Source organism: Electrophorus electricus, chromosome 24 (assembly GCF_013358815.1).
Source record: "Electrophorus electricus isolate fEleEle1 chromosome 24, fEleEle1.pri, whole genome shotgun sequence".
Classification (NCBI taxonomy): domain Eukaryota; kingdom Metazoa; phylum Chordata; class Actinopteri; order Gymnotiformes; family Gymnotidae; genus Electrophorus; species Electrophorus electricus.
In genome coordinates this window covers 645,001-666,831 of record NC_049558.1, presented here as the reverse complement: position 1 = coordinate 666,831, position 21,831 = coordinate 645,001, and the positions used below count along the sequence as shown (strand labels likewise).

Below are 21,831 nucleotides of genomic sequence, written 5' to 3'. Positions count from 1 at the left end.
TCTTCATGTGTGGAGGCGTGTAAGGATTGATGTACAGGTTTGTGTGTGCAGGTGTGTAAGACTTGACTTCCCTGACTCTTGCCATTTTTATAATATATGCCAGAAGATTTTTGTATATATTTAATATAATTATCACAAGTATGTGTAAATAAAGGAAACGTAAACAGTGCATAAACATTGTTTATGTTCTCAAAAATGTACACAAACTCAGGCTTTGTCAAGTCATTTTAAACCTGAACAGCCCACTTAGAGATCATGACCTAATGTTTGAAAAAAAACAAAAAACAAGTGGAGCTGTCTAAAAGACTTCCCAGATGGCCAGTGTTATTGATCTGTGTGTGGAATATCGTGATATTGCTGAGTTAATCTTCAGCCCAGTAAATGATATGGTATGAAGTTACACTTACAGTGTCTTTCTCAGTACCCAAGGATGCTTTACAATCATCTTGGCCCTGCCAGCTCTCTCTCAATCAATTAATTTGAAAGACCAAACAGGCCTAATTTCAGTGCCTCTCACAATGTTCTAATCTCTTGGACAGTAACCGAACGATATTTGGAATGAAATTGGTCAGTACTTGGCTGAAAATAGTCATTTAACAGCTAAAAATGTATTTTAGCATAGAACCTAATGCAGCCACTGTGCCTGTCCTGAGGTCCCTGGGTCTCTCCTCCAGGTCTCATAATCTGTTTATGACTCCCCATCCAGGGCTAGATATGGCTGAAAGGAGGACTTCATTCGAACAAGTCAAGAGCTTGTATGTGTCATGGTGGCAGGGAGTGAGTGAGATGCAGGTGCAGTAGAGAAGTTTCTTTATTCTCCATAACAAAACACTTACACACACACGAGATCAGTGTCAAGCTGATACAAAACAGGAAGAAAAAGGTGAAAGTCAAGTGTTGGCAGTAATTACTCATGGACTCGGCAGCTGAAAGCTCAAATGAATTATGGACACTCGGGAAGAGAAGCAATGTGCAGCACTGGAAGCAGGCACCTGTAGGTTGGATACAGGGAAAACGAAACAAGGAACAGGTGCAGTTGATCAGAGATTAGTACTCTGGTGATTGGGAATGGGATGGGTGCTCTGTGTGTGTGTGTGTGTGTGTCAGTGGGCATGTCCCTGTGGCTGGGTGCCCAGCGCACCATGACAATACCTTACTGGCAATTACAGATGCAATAAAAAGGGTTTTGAATAACTTCACATTTGGAAGAATAGTGCCAAAATGGGATGTGAACCTTTTCTGAGTCTATAATAGTAAATACAGGCACAAACATTTCACATCACTGCACTTTTTTAACATGTGCTTTAAACAATTAAGGTCAGTCACTGAAACAAATCATATCACCACCAAATCATATCAAAACCTCATCCCAGTACACAGAATATGATAGTTTAGTGTTGTTTCGTTGCCTCAGATTCTAGAAGGCTGGCAATCATTAAGAGATCAATGTATGAGGATCCTCTCAGGCAGAATGTCTGAAATGTACTTAAATCAGGCTGGATCATATAACAGGATAATAATAAGACTTACACGATTAGATCACTTTCAGAGTGTCTCAAAAAGAAGACCATTTTGTATTTTAGAGTACATTCTTCATGATAAAGCTAGATGCTGGACTGCACATCTGAATCTGGGTGTTCCTGGAAGTTCCCTCGAAATAAATCTTGAGCTTTTCACTTCTAGATTTTAAAGGCTGTAGGATTTAGGCTTTCTCATGAGTCACATGTCTGATCTTTCGTGCGTAGTTTTGTTTATTTGTTTAGTGTTTTGGCCATTAGAGGGGAGAGAATAAGCAACTGCTAAACAGCTACTAAAATAACAATAACAGCAACAATACTACTAATTATTATTATTATGTTTTAGCCAAATCTATGTCAAAAAAAGAGCCAATAACCTAATGAATGCTATTCAAATTGGAGTTAGCTTACTGTTTGGCCAGAAACATGCCACATCTAGCCAAGCTAACTCTTAAACCCACTGATGAAAGCAGGCGTTTGTTGCGCGTCAGGACAACGTCACTATCAGGCGCCGCTACACTTCAAGTCCTCGCGCGATAGTTAGCGTCGCGTGCAGAAATGTGAGCGCGGTTTAACGTCTACGTTTGAAAAACGTTTCTTCACTAATTCAGGCGCGAATTTGAGCTGAATTTGCAGTCGAGTTGCGATTAAACACCAATGCTACAGTAACGGGGAGGTGTTTTGTCGACATTTAGGACGCTAAGCTGGTAGGATTCACGCAGCGAACTTGTTGAACTAGAAACAAACCTCAGCAGGCTTGAGGCGCTCTGGACGATGGGCAGGTCTTAGCTGTCTGTCTTAACGTTACTAACGACGGGCGGGTCTTAGCTGTCTGTCTTAACGTTACTAACGACGGGCAGGTCTTAGCTGTCTGTCTTAACGTTACTAACGACGGGCGGGTCTTAGATGTCTGTCTTAACGTTACTAACGACGGGCAGGTCTTAGCTGTCTTAACGATACTAACGACGGGCAGGTCTTGGCTGTGTCTTAACGATACTAACGACGGGCAGGTCTTGGCTGGCTATATTAATAACTTTACAGACGATGGGCAGGTCTTAGCTGGCTGTCTTAACGTTATTGACGACAGGCAGGGCTTAGCTGTCTGCCAACATTACTAACGACGGGTAGGTCTTAGCTGGCTGTCTTAATAACGTTATTGACGACGGTTAAGTCTTAGCTGGCTGTCTTAACGTTAGAGACGACGGGCAGGTCTTAGCTGGCTGTCTTAACGTTAGAGACGACGGGCAGGTCTTAGCAGGCTGTCTTAATAACGTTACGACGGGCAGGTCTTAGCTGGCTGTCTTAATAACGTTACGGACGACGGGCAGGTCTTAGCTGGCTGTCTTAACGTTACGGACTCATGGGCAGGTCTTAGCTGGCTGTCTTAGGTTAACGTCAACCAGGTGAAATTTCCCCACGGCTTTTTTTCCAAACTGGGCCAGAAGTAAAAACCCCACGGCGAACCCAAAGTAGACTTGGCTCTGGGATGACTGGAGTGAGTTAGCCAGGGCGACTCAAACGCAATAAAACCATCCAGCAAAGAATTGAGTTATGAAACTTTTCTGCGTTAATAATAATAATAATAATAATATATTATTATGTTTGGTTACTGCTGAGATTCGAGCTGCACTGCGCTTTGTAGGATGCCTCTAAATGATTTTGTGTCGTCCGTAACGTAGCTAAGCTAGGCTAGCTGCAGATAGCTAACTTTCAGGTCTTCACACTCCAGATAACGTTAGCCTAACTAGGTTAGCTATATCACCTATAGCTAGATAGCTTTCTTTTAAACACAACAATAATGTTACTGCAAATACAGTGACGATTTGTGTATTTTAAATTGTAGATACATTGTAAATGTTTGCCTTTGCTAGGTAACGCTAACTTTGTTATTGCTTGCTTAGCCTTTGCGCTGCAGAGTCGGTGGGTTAGCGAGTTAAAGCTCCTAACTTCAGGCTTCCCTCACAGGGCAAGCTTGTTCTGTATCACAACAGTTATCGCAGGCATTACAGTCTTGTTATACTGTGGTCTGTTGAGACTGATGGCCGGATGTGTTGCTTGTGTTCATACAGGTGTCCTGACTACCTGCAGCCGCGATGAAGAGAAGTTTGGACGCGATTAACGAGCCGTTAAAGGCGAAGAAGGTTCGCCAGGAGGAGGCCAGCTCTGACGAAGATGAAGGGTCATCACAGAGAACCACCAGCCACGGTAGGACCAGGCACATGCTCTTAGTCTTTGTGCAGCGTGAAATATTTTGCACTTAAAAAAACCCACTGCTGAAGTTGAATTAACAAATCCTGCAGATGATCACCCCTTCATGAAGCCAAAAACAGTTAAAACAACCCTGTAACTGTAGATATAGCCAAATGTATGGCCACTTCTCACATATACTAATGTAATAAAAAGACTATAACATTTTAACATCATTCCCAGTTTCCTCTGGTCTCAACCAGCATATATGTTTACTAAGATGGATAATTAACATGCATCTTGTTTGATAGTGAAATTTATTTCTTTGAACTCTCTCACTGACCTTGTCGCTGCCACAGGATGCTAGATGTGGATATGTCTGTTTTTGGACCATGACTGAAAATTGCACTTGCACTGTGTGGTTTTTTTTTTGGTTTTTTTTTTGTGTGTGTGTGTCTGTCTTTTTCTGTCAGTGTCTGCTTGTCTTTCTCTGTTTGTCTGTCTGCTTGTCTCTGTCTCTGTATGTGTGCGTGTGTCTGTTTCTTCGTAGATTCCAGTCAGAGTGAGTCTCCCAGTGATGCTGAGGATCACAGGCCCAGCTTTTCCAGACCACCAGTATCCCATAATACCCAGAGCAGTGATGCCCCCCAGAGCTCCTCTAGATTCTCCATGTACAACATTGTCTCTCAGAAACTTATGGTAATGCACACACAGTCATAGCATTTATGTTTGTATGAATTACTTGCATGTTTGGATCATTGATTTAAAAACAAATCTGTGATGTGGCAGACATTATCTATTTACATATACAAATACATTTTAATCAGACCTTTTCGTCTGCATCCAGGCCAAAATGGGTTTCAAAGAGGGCGAGGGTTTGGGCAAGTTTGGCCAGGGCCGGAAAGACATCGTGGAGGCGTCGACACAGCGCGGGAGGCGGGGCCTCGGCCTGAGCTTGCAGAGCTTTGAAGGAGAACTGAACGTGGAATGGCAGGACGAACCAGAGGTGCCACGCCTCTTCTCCTGAAGGACCATACTGGGTGACGCTCCACAATGTGCTGTGTGTTACCGGAGCGGCTTTTAACATAGTTTCCCCTCTTCTGTTGTGTGTGGGTGTTTTTTGTTCTTTCTCTCTCTCTTAGCCCAATGCTTTTGAAGAGGTCACATGGTTTCCAGAATGTTCGACTGAGATCCCAGACTCAGATGAGCTGAGTGACTGGATGCTGATAGGCGAGGTACTGTAGCATGGTATTCAGGGAGAAATTCAAAGGCCCTTCAGGTTAGTTACAGTGGCAACAGGTCACTGCAGGTCACAACAGAACATGTGAAACTGCTGGTTATTTATACTCTCTGAAATATTGCTTCAACAATTGAAGTTAATATTTGCAGTAAATAAATTTTATTTGATTGAAATCCATACCTGTTATTCCAATTGTAATTACTCGTATTAAGGTCTTATTTTTACTTCTGTATTCCATATAAACATTTCTTGAACTGCATAGAAACTTGTAATAATGGCTGTTTCTGTGGGATGTGAGAGTGTATGTCACATGTAGTTCTGGTGATTTGATGTGTGTGTGTGTGTGTGTGTGTGTGTGTGTGTGTGTGTGTGCGCGCACGTACGCACGCACATGTGCCTGCACAGAGGAAGCTGAAGATCGAAGATGAAACTGAGTTCTGCTCAGAGAAGCTACTGCACCTCCTGCTAAGCTGCAAGGTCTGTTTATTTAAACTACAGGATGCTGCAGTGTCTGATTAAACTGTGGGCTGATGCAGTATTTGGTTAATCTGAGGGATGCTCAGTATTGTGTATGTGCGTGGCAGAGTGTGTTTGATGACCTGGAGGGTGAAGAAATGAGACGAGCTCGCACGCGATCCAACCCGTATGAAACTATACGAGGGGCTTTCTTCCTTAACAGGTGACACACACACACACACACACGCGCACATATGCCTAGATGTTTCTGCTCTTCTGATAGTCATGTAAACACAGAATAGGCTATGTATCCCTAGGCTGTATATATAACACACAGTCACTCTCACTCATTCTCACACTCACTTTCAGAGCTGCTATGAAGATGGCAAACATGGACCATGTGTTTGACTACATGTTTACTAACCCAAAAGACTCCCAAGGGGTAGGATGCTGGAATGCCTTTCATAATAAAGGTCCTCTGTGTAATTAGGCCATATATTTAGGGTGTGTGCGTGCATGCGTGTATACAGAGGCCGCTAATCCGTGATAAGGAGAGTGAACTGCTGTATTTCGGGGATGTGTGTGCGGGGCCCGGTGGCTTCTCTGAGTACATTCTGTGGCGGAAGCGCTGGCATGCCAAAGGCTTCGGGATGACTCTGAAAGGAGCCAACGACTTCAAGCTGGAGGACTTCTATGCCGCCCCCAGCGAGCTCTTTGAGCCCTACTACGGTACGGCTCCTGGCAGAGCATGTGCACAGCTCTGATTGGCTAGGGGTAAAGAACTGCCCCTGGTACAAAGGTACTAGAACCAATGACATACAGGCCACAAAGAGTGGACCATCTGTACCTACTTGGTCTGTTCTAACCTGCTTCATATGTAAATACAGATTTCCCTTTTAAGAAATATAACTTGCTACTCCTTGTCCCCAGATTACTAATGGAAATGGAACACTTTTGCAGGATTTAACACCACTTTAGTTTGTGGTCACATTGTTGGTTTAGGTGAGCCCCATGCTGTTGAAGAGTTCTGTACTGAGCTCTTTTTGCCTGCCCTTGACCCTCACGGGACTCTAGGTGAAGGCGGGATCGATGGTGATGGAGACATCATGCGGCCCGAAAACATCACCGCGTTCCGGAATTTTGTCCTGGAGAGCACAGAGAAGCGCGGTCTCCACTTCCTCATGGCCGACGGGGTGAGTAGCGCTGTTTGAAGTCTATCAATGGTAAAAGTTTAAGGTTCACTCTTACTGTACTCATGCTCACTGATTGGTTAAAATGTGTTTAGAGAGCTCTGTGATTGGTTAATTTTTGATATGTTTAACATTGCAGGGTTTCTCAGTGGAAGGCCAAGAGAACCTTCAGGAGATCCTGAGCAAACAGCTTTTGCTTTGTCAGTTCCTCATGGCCTTGTCCGTTGTCCGAACAGGTCCGATGATGTCACTCTCATGTATAATATTTTACGTGTGGCTACAGTGTTCAGAGAGGATGCTTTTGAATTGTTGCTCATATTCCTCAATGTGATTAGGCGTCTGTGTTCACTCCAACACACTTTTTTTTTTTTTTAGGTGGTCATTTTGTGTGCAAGACGTTTGACCTCTTCACACCCTTTAGTGTGGGCCTTATCTACCTGCTGTATCTCTGCTTTGAGAGAGTCTCACTCTTCAAGCCACTCACCAGCCGTCCTGCAAACTCTGAGAGGTGTCTTTATCTGTCCTTGATTCAATGAATTGTTTTGTTTGCGTTTCTTTTGGTTTGTTTGTGTGTAAATAACTCAAGAAGCCACGAGTTATTGGATAGGGGTTTTTATTACTTGGCCCTGTGTGGGACCAAATGGTGTGTGTGTATGCGCATGCATGTGTTCATGCAGGTATGTAGTGTGTAGAAGTCTCAAGCCAGGCTCTGATGCGGTCAGAGACTACTTATTCACTGTCAACCTGAAGTTGAACCATTTGCGGCACTCTGAGAGAGACGTCACAGATGTGGTGCCTTTGAACGTCATCAAGGGAGACACGGACTTCTACCAGTACATGACGGACTCCAACGAGCGGTAGTGTCTTGAGTGCTCACACATCTCACCTTCATTCCCCCACATACTCGAGGAATACAACATAAACACCAGTCTGCAAGCACACGGAAGCACAAATCAGTAATGCATGACAGCAAAATGAAAACACACCTGCAAAATAGGATGTAAGGAACCAGCAGAGAACAGTAAGTGCTGCAAACACAGCAGCTGCTTGCGAAGGAGCTTCAAGTTTCATGTTTTATCTAGAGGGGTACATCTAGCTAACTTGGAGATTTCAGAAAAATTGCTGGTGTTGCGAAGCTAGCTAGATATTGTAAATACTGGCATGTCGTTTTCTATCTAAGAGAAATGTTCCAGCGTTAATCTTTAGCAGGTATTTAAAAGGTCTGAGAGCTCTATTGCCTTGTCTTGTATGCAGTATTTTACAAAACGCTGCTTCACTCCTGTGGCTGTTGTCGACTTAAATTTGCTTTGTTTGCTTTTTTATTTCTTGTAGTATTTTTGTATTTTACAGTTGCTTGAGAGTTAGAGTTGCTTTTTATGAGCCAGCCACTTCTCTGTGCATGTACTCTGTCAGTTCAACATGCGTGTGCCAGTTGCATGTGCCGGTTCTTCTGTTTGTACTCTGGGTAGAGTTGGTCTGTGCTGAGCCTCAGAATTAAGCTTGGGAAGGTATCAGCATTGTCAAGAACTCTATAAATCAGTGCAGATGTGCCCATAGAAGTAGAGTGTGTCAGCAGGAACAAAAACAAACGAATAAATAATCATTATAATAAACACATCAACAGTTACTGGCACCAGCTCCGACGTCACACTGAAACGTCACGATAAATGAATGCTGCTGGTTTAGTTGCCCTTAGTGGGATATGTACACACACACTCAAGTTGCTTACCTTGTTTCTGCCTTCCAGGCACTGTGCAGTGCAGATCAAATCCCTGGCTAAAATCCACGCCTACGTGAGAGAGACGTGAGTCCTTTGCTGCTCACCGCTGGCTTCTGCACTAGGACAGCTCTTTGTTCTCTCTGTGCAGGTTTAATATAGTTGTTTTTGTTTGTGTACGCGTGTGTTTTGTTTACGCATCTTAGAACATTGTCCGAGCCCAGGCAGGCAGATATTCGCAAGGAGTGTCTCAGACTGTGGGGGGTGAGTAGAAATGTGCGCATACACACAATTTAAACATGCTGTAAACCAATATCTTTGTGTGTGTGTGTGTGTGTATAGATGCATGAATGAATGTTTTAATGAGAGGAGTTAGAACATACATTAGCATGGGAATAGTGTGGCTTCTGGTGTATCTAGCTGAGACAATCCTGTATAGTCCTGGTTTGGAGCTGTCTTATTTGCAGTGGTAAATGGAGATGTCCAGTCTGTGTTTGACCAACGTCTTGGGGTCTGCTTGCAGATTCCTGATCAAGCCAGAGTGGCTCCGGCCTCCGCCGATCCAAAAGCCAAGTTCTACGAGCTCATTAAGGTGGGGGGCTTTACTTTATAGAAAGCTCTTGGGTTGTATGCATAACATATTTAGATGATAACATTTAAAAGGATGCTAGTGATCTCAAAATCAGTACAAGTGATTCTGAAACTGACACATCCACTCACCTTCACTGGCTGAAGTTGTGTGTGTGTGTGTGTGTGTCAGGGTGCAGACATAGACAGCTTTAATTGCAGGCCCACAGCCCTGAGCTCCAGTACTCTGGATAAGCTGCAGCATGTGCTGGACCATCGCTGCATCGTTGGCGGGGGAGAGCAGATCTTTCTACTGGGGCTCGGGGTCAGTATGTGTGCATGTGTGTTTTGTGCCAAGAAGAAACAGTAGCCATACAGTCTTCTTTTAAAAGGACTCCTCAAATTGGATTTAACAGGGGGGGGGGGGGTTGTTGTCTTTGTAACTGTGTATATCTGTGTGTTAGAAATCGCAGATCTACATATGGGATGGCAAAGCCCCACTGCGTTGGAAAAAACTGGAAAACTGGAAGCTGGAGCTTCCCAGAGACACCCTGCTGAGTGTGGAGATCGTGCAGGAATTGAAGGGGGAGGTGAGGTGCAAGGAGTCGTCCAGCAGTGTTGATGTCGCGGTGAGGGTGTGTGCAGCCACGTGGTGAGCGAAGTGTGTCTGTTTGTAGGGCAAGGCTCAGCGGCGCATCAACGCTGTCCACGTCCTGGATGCTCTGGTGCTCAACGGCACTGATGTGAGAGACCAACACTTCAACCAGAGGTGAATTCGCATAGCCATGCAAATCTAGCGTACAAACCTGGCTTTAAAAGGCAATGATGTCGTATTTTCAGTTTTGAACCCTTTTAGCAGTCTTGATGATGAGAGATACACGAATCATAAAAAGACATAAGACATAACCCAGGAATGGTTGCCAGTTTAGTGATTATACTATGGTGTAAAACCTACTTAAATTGTAGTCATTCTGATAACTGGGAACTACTACTGAACTACTGTCATTTTAAAAAGTCACAGTTGAAATAAACAGCCTACTGCAATTTAGTGTTTTTGGTCATTTGTTACTTTGTGAGAACCACAGATAACCATATGGCACCCCAGCCTGGTTTGCCTGTGTAAAAAGAGAACGTCTCAAGTATAGCCATATTTAATCTTTTTTTTTTTTTTTTTTGAAGAACATCACTTTTTTGTGTGTGTTTTAGTCATCATAATCCTTTTCAATATATTTGAAGCGGATCATTGTGGAAATGTTCGTGCCATCTTGCCTCTGATCTGAAATGAAATGAATACGATTATGATAAAATCGACAGTCTCTGCAAATGTGTGGACGAATGTGATTGAGGTTTAACTGTTCGTTTGTGAGAAGTGCGTGTGCTGGCGCTCCTGCAGGAGGCTGTCTCTAATCACTCTGCTGTGCTCTCATGCAGGGCAGGTACGAGCTGATTGTCAGACTCTCTGATTGCTCCCCTTGCGTTGCAGCAGTGATGCCAGCTTCTTGTTTCTTGTCCTCTAGTATGACACAGAAGTGCAGGGCGTCTGGTGGTTTTTCTCTGTGCCTGAGCTGGAGTTCTGTGCCTTTCAGGATTCAGATGGCAGAGAAGTTTGTGAAAGCCGTATCCAAGCCCAGCAGGCCGGACATGAACCCCATACGGTAATCTCTCCTCTCCTCTACTCTCGTCCTGTCAACAAAACACGCTGTCCTAAATGAACTGGTTTATGTGCTGGTTAGGGTGAAGGAAGTTTACCGGTTGGAAGAGATGGACAAGATCTTTGTGAGGTCAGTAGCTGGCTACTCAGTCTGAACCACATGTGCTTGTGACCTCTGCCTCTCTCTCAGCTGTGGTGTACGTGTGTGCGTGCATGCATACGTGTATGTTCCTCTTCCTCAGATTGGAGATGAAGGTGACAAAAAGCTCCGGCGGGATGCCACGGCTGTCCTACACAGGCCGAGATGACCGCCACTTCCTGCCCAGCGGACTCCACATCATTAAAACCGTCAGCGGTGAGGGAGGCTGTTTGTATAGTGCTGAGTTTGAGAGCCAGTGTGTCGTGGGCTTGCATTGGGTGTCTTGGTATTGGCCCTTTACATTTTCATGTCATGTTTTTTTCTGTGTATATCAGACCCTTGGACGATGGCATATAGTAAGACTTCAAATAAGAAGTTCTTTTATAATAAACAGACAAAAGAGTCGACGTACAAAATGGACCCTACTGCTGTTGCTCCTTTTAAGTATGTTCCAAGCGACACCATCCAGCATTTTAACCAACACAGCCATAGAGACTTCACTACACGGGGCATTACTGAACATAATCAGTCTCCTTTTTTTATCTCCTTCTTCTTCTTCTTTTCAGTGAGTGTTATCATGAGAGACTTTTTTGGGCGTGGGAGGAAGGGGTCATAGTTCATGACTCCCAGACACGCGTGGATCCCAAGAAGCTCTCCAAAGATCATGTGCTCTCTTTCATCCGAAAACACTGTCAGCAGTGAGAATCAGAGGAAAGGGAGTGAAGCCTCTCCTTTGCAGCAGAGGGCGCTGTAGTTTGCAGAAGAGGAAGTGTCTTAAAATGCATGGTTTTTTCATTCTGTACTTGGATTAAAACAGTGACTTTAGCTTGCTGTGGTGAGAAGCGTATCTGCTCAGCCTTGCAGCATTCTGCCCTTTCCTCACATCCAATGTAAAGATGCGCACAGTGCTGGGCTGAGAAGGACCTGCAGTTTAGAACATGTTTCTTTTCTCTGAGAAATTCGCCCTGAATGCGGTGGTTGGCTTCTGTAGCGCTGTGGTTCACGCATAGACACGACCCACTGCGTTCCCAGTTTAGCTTGTCACCAGGTAATGAAATGCATGACCCCAGAGGTACGCATTTCCTCTTCTGTGTGTGCGGGTGACGTATTGTCTGCTGTGCTGGGTTGGATTGCTTTTAAATGTTTAAAAGCAGGCAGCGTCTCTAATTGTTAGGAATTCAATTTGGGGTTTTAAGTGTGATTGCATCTTTGGTAATATAAGACCGCCCCAGATATGTTCTTCCCCTGTTAAACAAGCCGGGCGTCGGTGGCCGAATGTGTATGAAGTCATAAGCCCCACCTCTTCTTTTAAAGGAGAGATGGGCATGTGTGACTCACATTTTGCATCTGTTTAGGAGTGCACTCACCAGCCACTTTGTTACAAACAACACCTTAGAGGTACTCAAGTACTCCAGTCTTTATGTTCAGCTGTACTATTAAACAGCAGCTTGCATGTTGGTCTGTCCTCCATCAGCGATCCTCCATCCTGGTCAGCACTGATCAGCCTAGAAGAAAACAAACGTGTACAGAAGCAGGTCAGCTCTAGCTGCTAGTTGTTCCTGCTGTATGGGGGTATATCTAATGAAAGGGTTGGTGGGTGTAAGTCTAATGGCGTATACAGAGCAGGAGTGTTGGCGCGGTAGGCCTGTGAGAGGGTCGTTCCTAGCTAACGCTACGAAGCAGACTAATCGTGTCGTAAGGCAGCGTTTGTCATTAGAACAGTCCTAGTGTTGGTTTTATGAGCCTGTGTTTGGTAATGAACTGTTTTAAGCAACATGGAATGAAGTTTAAATTTTGATCAATGTGCTAAATATTGTTTGATTTTTAAAAGTTTTTTAGCAGAGACACTAGCTTGCATTTCTAAAATAGTTAAATAATAGTTATGAAAAGTGGGGGGAAAAAACCAACTAATATTTGAAACCCAAGTAGCATATTAATTTTATAGTCTATATTAATTTTATAGTTTCCAATATCTCCACTGTAAGTGTACTACTGCTACTGCTCACATGCTGTTGCAGACTTTTGTCCACAGAGTCTTTCTTCAGTACGAATACATTGGCATGTCAAGGACAGGGTGACGGCGGTGGTGTTTGGTATTCAGGTGTAATGAGTTTCCAATCCCTGTTTCCTCATCCTTCGCCCTGGCTGTGTGACAGGCAAGCTAAAGAGAGGCTTGCCCTCGGGGCACTTAACCAGCCCGAAGGGCAACTTCGGTCAGGGCTAAGGCTGACTTCATTCTTCCTCTGTGAAACACACCAAGAAGGAGATCTGGGAAATGAAATTGCATTGTCCCTGCACCCCTGTAACTGCCTTCTTGGGTGAAGCTTTTCAATTTCTGCTTGCTCTAGAAGGCATATTGCCTGTGCTGCCCGTGCCCAGGTAGTAAAAATGTCAAATTGAGAAGGTGAGGTTATCTGCAGTAAGGGTCTGGGAGGACCAGCATGACTTCGGATGTCTCAAATAAAGCTGAGTGCAAAGTCCTGTTTTCACCACTGACAAATTGTGTAAAAAGTAAAATGCATAAACACTGCTATATTTTTTTTACGTGGTACTAAATGATTGTGTAGGTGTGGTTCTAGGCATAGGAAGGTGTTGGAACCCAAATGAATGAACAAAGCTGCTCATTCTAGTCTACACCTGCCATATTTACATTATTCTGTGGACAAGACGCTTATTGGAATTAGCGCCATTACGTCCCGCTACTCCTCAATACCCTACCTTCGATAAATAAAGGCATTTTAATTTTTATTTAAGCCACTGTGTTGACATACTTGGCAAACGCATATTAGTCTCACCATCTAGAAGAGCAGTGGGAGGGGGTTCCAGTGCGCGCGGATACAACGCGCGCAAAGCCCGTGTTTTCTGCGAGCCCTGGGGAAGCGTCGCTGCTCTGTTGAGTTTGATATATGCAGAGGTGTCCTGGGTTTATAGCAGCCTCGTAATGCTTCAGTGAAGGCAGCGACAGGCGTTCATGTTTCGCCTGATACTTAATGTGCCTAAGGCTTAAATCTGGAGAAAAATTACTTTGAAACTTGAAGAAATGGCATCGATTGGAGAGTTTGATCCACTACATACGCACGTACCTGCGACTAAAATTGAAGTTACCGTTTCGTGCAGGTAAGTGTGCACAGTTTGGTTTATTTGTCTTATAATACGGACAAACTGAAGTGTTAGGAACTTTTTGTAATCGACTAAATTATCTTTTTTAAAAAGACTGCACATTTTGTCGCTTAATTGTCACCAACGACTAATTGAAAGTGACCAGTTCAGACACTGCAGATTGGCTAGCTAATATTTTTAGAATTTTAGTTTAGGTTTAGACTTCAAATTTAAAATTTCATGTTAGTCAGCAACAGTAATGTATTTGTAAAAACTACAAATAGAATATAGTTTGTTTAAAAAGAGCAATAGTCCTATATAATGCGTATTAAATGTACTGAATAAAGGTGAGGCTGTGCGCGGTAATGGCATCTTCCATCTTCTCTAGCGCACCGAGACTGACCTGCATGTTCAGGTTGGTCTCCAGATGCCGCTGCTCAATAGAGATTCGCTTTTGGGGTGTTTAATATTCAGCAAAGCCTGTCATTTCTTTTTGGATTGTACAAAATCAAAGGGCCTGGGGACACATCTAAGTGTTTTTTGCAGGCTCTGCTCGTCTCATCCTGGCAAAAAATGAAATCCTCTCGGCCGAGGCGCTCGGCGCTCGGACCATAGCTGCCCTTTTGTCTTGAGCTCGGGGGTTTCAGAGTGGCAGAACTACCCTCGGTGTGCCAGCGCACGGCCTGGCCCCTCTGGTACCAGCCAGCCGCTTCTTTATCCGCTCTTCAGTAATGAATGTGCTGCCTGCTGAAGCCGCTTTAACTTCACTTGGTGCATTCCCAGGTGTCGCAGGGAGGCTTTCTTTGATACAAGACACACGTGCAGCTGTCCAAAGGTACCTGCTGTTTCTGTTGGTTATTCGGATTTAACTCGGAACTTTGTAAGTGTTTTTTATATATATATATATATATATATATATATATATATATATAAAGTAAGCAGGCAATTTGGTAAATAGCTGAAACAAGTCATAGTACATTTAAGTTGTTTAGGTTAAAATGGAGTACCTATATCATTAAAAAGATGTGGTTTTATAATGTACACTTCTATTTTCCGTATATCTAAAGAAAGCAGCTTGAATAATATTTCCCACTCAAATCACAGATGCAAAAAGCACCATCAGTAACTTGAGTCACTAAACAACATGGATACTGACTGATATCTAACGGAGTCACTGTATTTTCAAGTTCTGGTAATAAGCCATCATCCTCGGTAAACAACTCCGGAGCAAACTCTGTTGTCCACTGGCACTTTGTCCTGCCAAATTGCTGAAGTACTTCACAAGGAAGCCAATTCATCAAGCTTGTTTGTGGCTGTCAGCACAGGGAGCAGCAGATGCCACCCTGACACCCTGTCACTCAATACGGGGGCTTGGAGCAGAATCTGAATAAGCAACATGGCAAAGGAGGGAACTCCTCTAGCTGATCTCTGATCTGTTTGTAGTGAAAACACCTCAAATGTACAGCATCATTTTCAGTGGCTTTCCATTCACACAGACAGAGCCCTGAAGACACATTTTAAATCTGAACAATGTTTCTTGGTTGACTTTCAATGTGCCATTTTTTTCGCTAGCATGAGGTGTTATCTCTCTCATCTGACCATAATCCAGCGTTAAACTTATTTTCAGTCTTTATTGTCATTATAATTATAATAAAATATCACAAGATTCTGAATTTGATGGGCTATGGCTCAGTCCTGTTAACCCATCTCTGTCATCCAAACATATTTATATTACTGTATGTGAGATTGAAGAAGTGTTTAAATTATTTATTCATATTTGTATGTGATTTCCCCCTTTAGTTCTATTCTGCAGCTGTTGCAACCGTTTGAAACGTTTCTCATTTCTGTAAATGTGTCCATTACTTCCAACCCGCCTTATCTCAGTGACCCAAAAGACCTGCATTGGGTTTGTCATCTCAGCACGAGCGAGTGGAAGAACCACCAGCTGAGGCAGCAAGGAAGCTCAATCACGTTATTAGTGGAGGAAACGTCATGGGCGGCGATGCACCTGACATCCTCTACAGGCATCCTCAGGCATCCATCAGCCTCCAGCTGAGGGGCGACAGACTCCTTCCCCTTCTGACTTGGCTGGCGTTGTGTGCATGCACATGTCCCCCTTCACCCCATCTCGTGCAGCACTCAAGTGTTGTGTGGGTGTGTGCGTTATGGTGCATCCCCCACATCCAGAAAGAAGCTGTTGGACCACCCTAACCCCAAATGACAGCACTCCCACAAGCGATGCTAACACAGTGCTAAGCCGTCCTTAAAGGTGCCTTAGTGTTTAAGAAAAAAGCCCCCATATCTAAAATGAGAGAAAGAAGAGCCCATTATCCTTGTTGTCGTCTTTGCGTCGGCTCTTCGAAGGCCACCATGAATGCATCGTCTTCATAATTACACCCTGCCAGGTTTTTTTTTGAATGCATCTGTTTTGCCTATTTATTTGCATTCCTTCTAAGCTGTCTTTTTTCAGACATCTACTTATCATGATGTGAAAAAATATTAACACAAAACTGTAACTTGCTGATACATGACTGATATGTTTTTAGAAAATTTAGACACCAAAGCTCAGAATGGAACTTGGTGATACTGTTTGTATTGTCCTCTTCATTTAGTGCACAACCTGTTCAAGCAGCTGTGGTCACTGATGCCAGGTTGCTACGGTGACATTCAAAGAAAGGACTTTTTTATCAAACCTTCACATTTGTGTAGTCCCAATTTGTTGAAATGGCATTTCCATCTTTGTTTCCACAGAAACCTGCTAGATGTTGACACTTTTTCTAAGTCTGATCCAGGTAGGTTGTCTCCATTAGCTTGTTGGCTATTCTTCTCAGCTCACCTACTGAATGGGGGGGGGGAGAGGTTTCGGTTGAGAAATGCTCATTTGACTGGGTTCCTAGAAAGTAGCCATTTTTTAATGATCCACTATCTGACCCACAGAAAATTGGACTCTTTGATGCTTGAAAACCAGCCGTTATGCAAATGTATTTTCAACCGCACAATAATGCATGGCCAAGTGAACGTGTAGTGAATCGCAGAGTGCAGACAGCTTCTCTAGAGGTTTTAGTGAAAAGTTGAGCGTGATGTGCAGTATTAGTAAAAAGTTGTGTGATATGCAATCGCAAAGCGATTTTGGTGACTGCCCCTCTGACACTGTGACTGCGCCTATTTAGCAGATACGGCCGCTGAATTGCTTTAAGCGAAAGAGAGAAATTACTTCACATAAATTAGTTTTGGCAAAATTTGCACTTAAAATATTTAATTTAAACCTGGGTTATTCATTTGTTGATTGAAATGTCTGTACTGCTTGGATCTTTAAAAAGTGGTGATTGCAATTGCAATTTTCTCCACCAAATTAAGAAGCAGGCAAGACAGGCTATTAACCCTCTGAAATAACAGCTGTGAAACGTTTAGAAGCAGTCTCCCAGCGCTAGTGTCTCCGAGGTGCTGCTTTTGCTATGCTTATTAATAATCCCCCCTTGTGCTCGTGGCTCTTAAGCGCTTGGCTACCCTGTAGAAACTGGAGTCTTCATTTGGTCTAATAAGACCCACTAAGCTGACTTACTAAAGGTCATAAACTCAGCAGAGTCGAGGAGTCTCTCCAGCCACTGGTTACGTAGCAACATGTCTGTCTGTCGTAATATTCTTCCCCTGTCAGGCTTTTAACGTTGCGTTAATCCAGAATAGTCACAGGAATGGCTGAGTGTTGGATAAAGGAGCAGGGCTTGTAAAACCAGAACTGCTGTGAACCATTTCGTCCCGGTTTCACCTCCTTCGTAGGTGCGGCTGGTCTACTGTTATAGTAATCATTCTGGGGTGAATTTGGACCTGTTTTATGAGGACCTCCCCAGACCTGAGCAAAGACTTTCTAGACACTTTCTAGACCTTCAGGTTTTCCCAACAGCATCCACTTGCATGTGAATGGCCCCATCGTCACATCCAAACATGACCATGTGGAATTTTACAAAATCCAAACAGTGATGAACTTTATTAGAGACCTCTGGTCCCCTTGAGCTGTGGGTTTATTTAGAAATGGCTGCATAGATAGACATGTACAGTTCCGAGTGATTTAAGTCCCCTTTCAACAATACCATTTTCCATGCAGTTCTCTTGAGTTCGTGGATCACATGGATGACTTATTAAAAATGACCTGTCTTCGTTTGTTTCTCTCATTATCTCCAGTCGTCGTCTTGTACGTGCAGGGAATTGGGACCAAGGAATGGAGAGAGGTAAGTCTGTGTAGTTTATCATGCTGACAGCCGTGACGAAGCTGCGTAATGTGCAGTGTGTGAAAAAGCTCTGGGACTTTCATTGACCTTCATTTATGAAAACAAGATTATGAATGTATTGATTTTGGCGGTGTCTTTGTGAAGGGTCAATTACGCAAATAGCGCTGTTGGCATGGTGCTGAGTCCTGTCGTGATGATTTACTGCTCCCGGCAACTGAAGTGGGATGCTGTTCGTCTGAGTTCAGCAGCAGTCTATTCCCTGGCTATGGGGATGGCGATGATCGCTGCATTGTAGCAGGGACACTGAAATATGTCCCACCCAGAAAAAGCAGAGTCAGGAGCTCCTGCTCTCTATAAACACAGACTACGCAAGGGCCTTCCTGAAACAGGCACGGATAAGCACGGATCCCTGCTCTGTGTTGACGGTAAATGGATGATTTGGATGATGGACAGCATTTTGCATGATGGCCCCCAAAAAAACCAAACATATGAGTTTGTAGTTTTGTGTGTTCTAACTCCTGTCTCCCACTGCTGAGGAACAAGGTGACGGTTTCCATCTTGCAGGATTCTCTTCTGGAAATTTTCATCTTTGTTTGTCTTTCTTGCTGACTCACTTAAAGAAGCTTTTCCCCCAGCTAAAGGAGACCAGGAATAGCGTCTCAACAGGGTTGTCACATACTCTTGTAGGATGTGTTTATTAAAACGCCTGAAGTACTCAACATGTGACCCAGCTTTGGTCCTGGTGCTGTGTCTCTCGGTCTGAACCACCCTGCTGCTGTGCAATTCTGCCCTCTCTCTTTATATGTTTATTTATATGTTGTCCCATGTTTGCTTGTTAAAATGGAGTATTTATTTATAATCAAATCTTCAGGTGCACACATTTGCACTTTCCCTTGATTTCCAGCTCCACATGTCTTACCACTGAAATTGTTCCATGGTTCCAAAAGGAAACAAAAGCGTATGTGAACTGAGACGTAGTTCTGGAGGACGTCGAGCAGTCCTGGGAGTGCATGCAGGAGAGAGTCTCCTGCAGGAATGTGAAGTGTTCATATTACACACTTATTCCCACACAGCCAGGTCCTCTGCAGCAAGCATTCACTGGGTAGGCTGTGTGTCAACCCAGAAGCTGTGCATGCTCATAAGAGCTTGCATAACTTTGCATATTGGAATTTGATGCATTTTAATGAGCATAGCCTTTAGGAACCCATCACCCAAGGATGCCAATGTAGCTAACGCTGACTGAAATACAGCAGAGACCTTGCAGCATATTATTATTATTATTATTATTATTATTATTATTATTTTCTTTAGCTAACCATTTACTTCCTCATCATAAGTGTCAGTGATTTTGTGCACAGAGCCTCGTTTAAACAGCTTGGTGGTAGATCAGGAAGATCCTACTGATGCTTTTACGATGCTGTGAGTGGATTTCAGCACAGGCTGAAGTGCTGGGCGGGGTTGTGGGTCGAAGGTGTGAAACCGGGTGAGCCGGGGGGCCGGGGGGCCGGGGACAATAGCTCGTTGCTGTGGGTAGTCTGACAGACTGCTGGGAAAGTGTGATCCACCCACACGCTCAGGCTGCACTCAGTCTGTGCCTTTAGAGCTCCGTCCTCCCACAACAAGAGCCAAGCCTGGCCTCAGCACCGTCAGTAGACCAGTCTGTCTGTGACTGATGTGTGAGAAGTGTCTGTCTGCCGCTTCACAGACCCAGTTTAATAGTCAGTGTAGCATACTGTCATATATACTGTATGTATTTAAAATATTGTTCTAGATTAATGTAAAACATGATAGACTATTTTTGCACACAATGCTGTGGAGAATTTGTTGACTGTAATTTTTAAAAATTGTGAATGATGATTTCAGTGGTGAGATGTGATCCCATGAATGTACATAATGTAAATAATGTTAAATGGTTTATATGTTATCTAATTGTAACTTAATCTTTTTGTTAAGTTTGGCAGAACAGAAGTTATTGAAAACACTCTCAATCCAGACTTTGTGAGAAAATTTGTTTTGGACTACTTCTTTGAGGAGAAGCAGAACCTTCGCTTTGATGTGTAAGTGGTGAACATTTTTATCCTGTTTGTAAGAGTGGAGACATCTGCTCATACTGATGCCCTAAAACCATACCGATGTCCTGCCTGGCTGGTCATGAAGCATTTCTGTTCAGCAAAGAGAGAGGGAGGGAACGAACCCAATTATGTGTACAGTTAGCCCGATAAAACTAATGAAAGTCTTGTAAAAGTGGGATTCTTTTCACCTTGACTAGCTGAAGACCCAACTGAAGAACATTCTTCACTTATAAAAGCCAGAGTAGCGCCTCTCCTCATCCTGAGCTTCTTACCTGCTCTCTCTGGTTGCTGTTCCTATTCTTTGTTTAGTTGTTTTGTGTAATTTCTTACTTTGAAGTCCTTCACTGTGTTGTATGGCTCTGACATGTGTAAATGTGTAAACTTTGAGTGCATGATAGTGTTTGTATGAGTGAAGTGTTGTTTGTTTGAGTGACATGAAGTGTTTTGTTTGACTGAAGTGTTGTTTCTTTGAGTGTTGTATTTGTATGACTAACGTGAAGTTTGTTTGACTGACCTGAAGTGTTGTAATTGTTTGACTGAAGTGTTGTTTGTATGAGTGAAATGTTGCTGTGGTGAGGATGTTGTCCTGGTGGTTCTTGAGGGAACTCTTCTGGATAAAAGGGCTTTTATTTACTTTGTCATTTTTTTCTTCTGTTACAGATATAACGTGGACTCAAGAAGTTCAAATATTTCAAAGCATGTAAGCCTGTATACTACACTGCATACAGCATTGTGCAGTGATATTTTTCCTTCATGCTAGATCAAAATTTTAAATATGGTACAAAACGAGTGCTATGATGGGAGACATTAATACTGACAGAAGCTGTTGATCTCTGTCTGCTGTTCTGGACTTCTGGATCTCAGAAAGTAAGTGAAAGAGCAACAACTCTGGCTGTGCAGAATGTTGGCAGTTCAGCTTTCAGTGTGGTTTTTTCATCATTTATGTCTCTCTTCCATTTGAGCCTGCCATTTCTTTCAGCCTAAATCCGTCACAGTGACTCTCTTTGTCAAAACCTGTAAGACGAATCCTCATTTTAATTTGCAGCAACATGAAAGACACCGCGAAGGTTCTGTCGACGTCTGTCTGGTCTCGTCATTGGCTTCTGTCGGATGTTTCTGTCATATGCATCTGTCGTTTACTTCTGCCATATGCTGTGGTGTGTCATTGATTCATCAAATCCATTGCTTTTAGGTTGCATCAGTTAGGCGTCATCTGTGTTTTAGCTCTGTGAGGTGCTTGAGGTGAGTCTGTGCGTGAGCCTGTTGATGTGGTCTAGACCCACTCTTCCCCCCCCCCCCCCCCCCCCCCCCCCCCCCCCCCCGGCGTACTGCACCTCACGCAGTGGATGACCCACAGTCCCCGAGTAACTGTGTGTGTCTGTGTGTGTGTCTGTCTCTCTCTCCCTCTCTCTTGCTCTCTTCCCCAGTCCTTCCTGGGCCAGACCTTTTGCACTCTAGGGGAGATCATTGGCTCTGCTGGGGCTCGTCTGGAAAGAGTACTGTCGTAAGTCTCCACTGCCTTTTTAATTTTCTCTGGCTCAGCTACAGAATTCTTATTTGGAACAAGAACTCATGGCTGTGTGCTGTGGATCTGAGTCAATTTTGAGAAAGAGAAAAAGATGCTTCTCAAGATGGTTTGCAGCATAAGTAACTTTGACATCAATATATAGATTTATTTATATAATAAAAAATGATGTTATTTGCTTGTTTACTTGCCAACTACTCTTTTCTTTTCGCTTTTGAGCTCCGCATTTGTGCTTGAATTTGACT

General features: G+C 43.6%; 2 protein-coding genes across 6 annotated transcripts in view; both read left to right on the top strand.

Moving 5' to 3' along the window:
• Positions 1-2,037: 2,037 nt before the first annotated feature.
• On the top strand, positions 2,038-13,197 carry cmtr1 (cap methyltransferase 1). Of its 2 annotated transcripts, none has more exons than XM_027031585.2 (24): positions 2,038-2,224; positions 3,587-3,722; positions 4,255-4,403; positions 4,552-4,710; positions 4,847-4,939; positions 5,350-5,421; positions 5,529-5,623; positions 5,770-5,842; positions 5,931-6,129; positions 6,475-6,593; positions 6,730-6,826; positions 6,966-7,098; positions 7,268-7,447; positions 8,338-8,394; positions 8,514-8,571; positions 8,831-8,899; positions 9,068-9,199; positions 9,339-9,464; positions 9,552-9,643; positions 10,461-10,529; positions 10,608-10,655; positions 10,768-10,880; positions 11,000-11,108; positions 11,231-13,197. In XM_027031585.2, the coding sequence occupies exons 2-24, from the start codon at positions 3,611-3,613 to the stop codon at positions 11,364-11,366; spliced, it is 2,490 nt and encodes an 829-aa protein (XP_026887386.2). In that variant the 5' UTR covers positions 2,038-2,224; positions 3,587-3,610; the 3' UTR covers positions 11,367-13,197. The 2 variants fall into 2 exon arrangements, with proteins under 2 accessions (XP_026887386.2, XP_026887387.2); XM_027031586.2 differs by lacking the exon at positions 2,038-2,224 and adding an exon at positions 2,258-3,012.
• Positions 13,198-13,455: 258 nt separating this feature from the next.
• Positions 13,456-21,831, top strand: part of cpne9 (copine family member IX) — a 25,133-nt gene continuing 16,757 nt past the window's right edge. For 2 of the 4 annotated variants that reach the window (XR_003412169.2, XM_027031588.2), the window contains exons 1-7: positions 13,458-13,781; positions 16,515-16,555; positions 17,943-17,989; positions 19,943-20,046; positions 20,722-20,761; positions 20,926-20,928; positions 21,489-21,565. Coding sequence is in view for 3 of the 4 variants with exons in the window: in XM_027031588.2 (XP_026887389.1) it covers positions 13,705-13,781; positions 16,515-16,555; positions 17,943-17,989; positions 19,943-20,046; positions 20,722-20,761; positions 20,926-20,928; positions 21,489-21,565 (389 nt within the window). In the remaining variant the exon portion in view is untranslated. Of the gene's footprint in view, positions 13,782-16,514; positions 16,556-17,942; positions 17,990-19,942; positions 20,047-20,721; positions 20,762-20,925; positions 20,929-21,488; positions 21,566-21,831 lie in introns of all 4 variants that reach the window. The other 2 variants (XM_027031589.2, XM_035522289.1) reach the window with 2 other exon arrangements.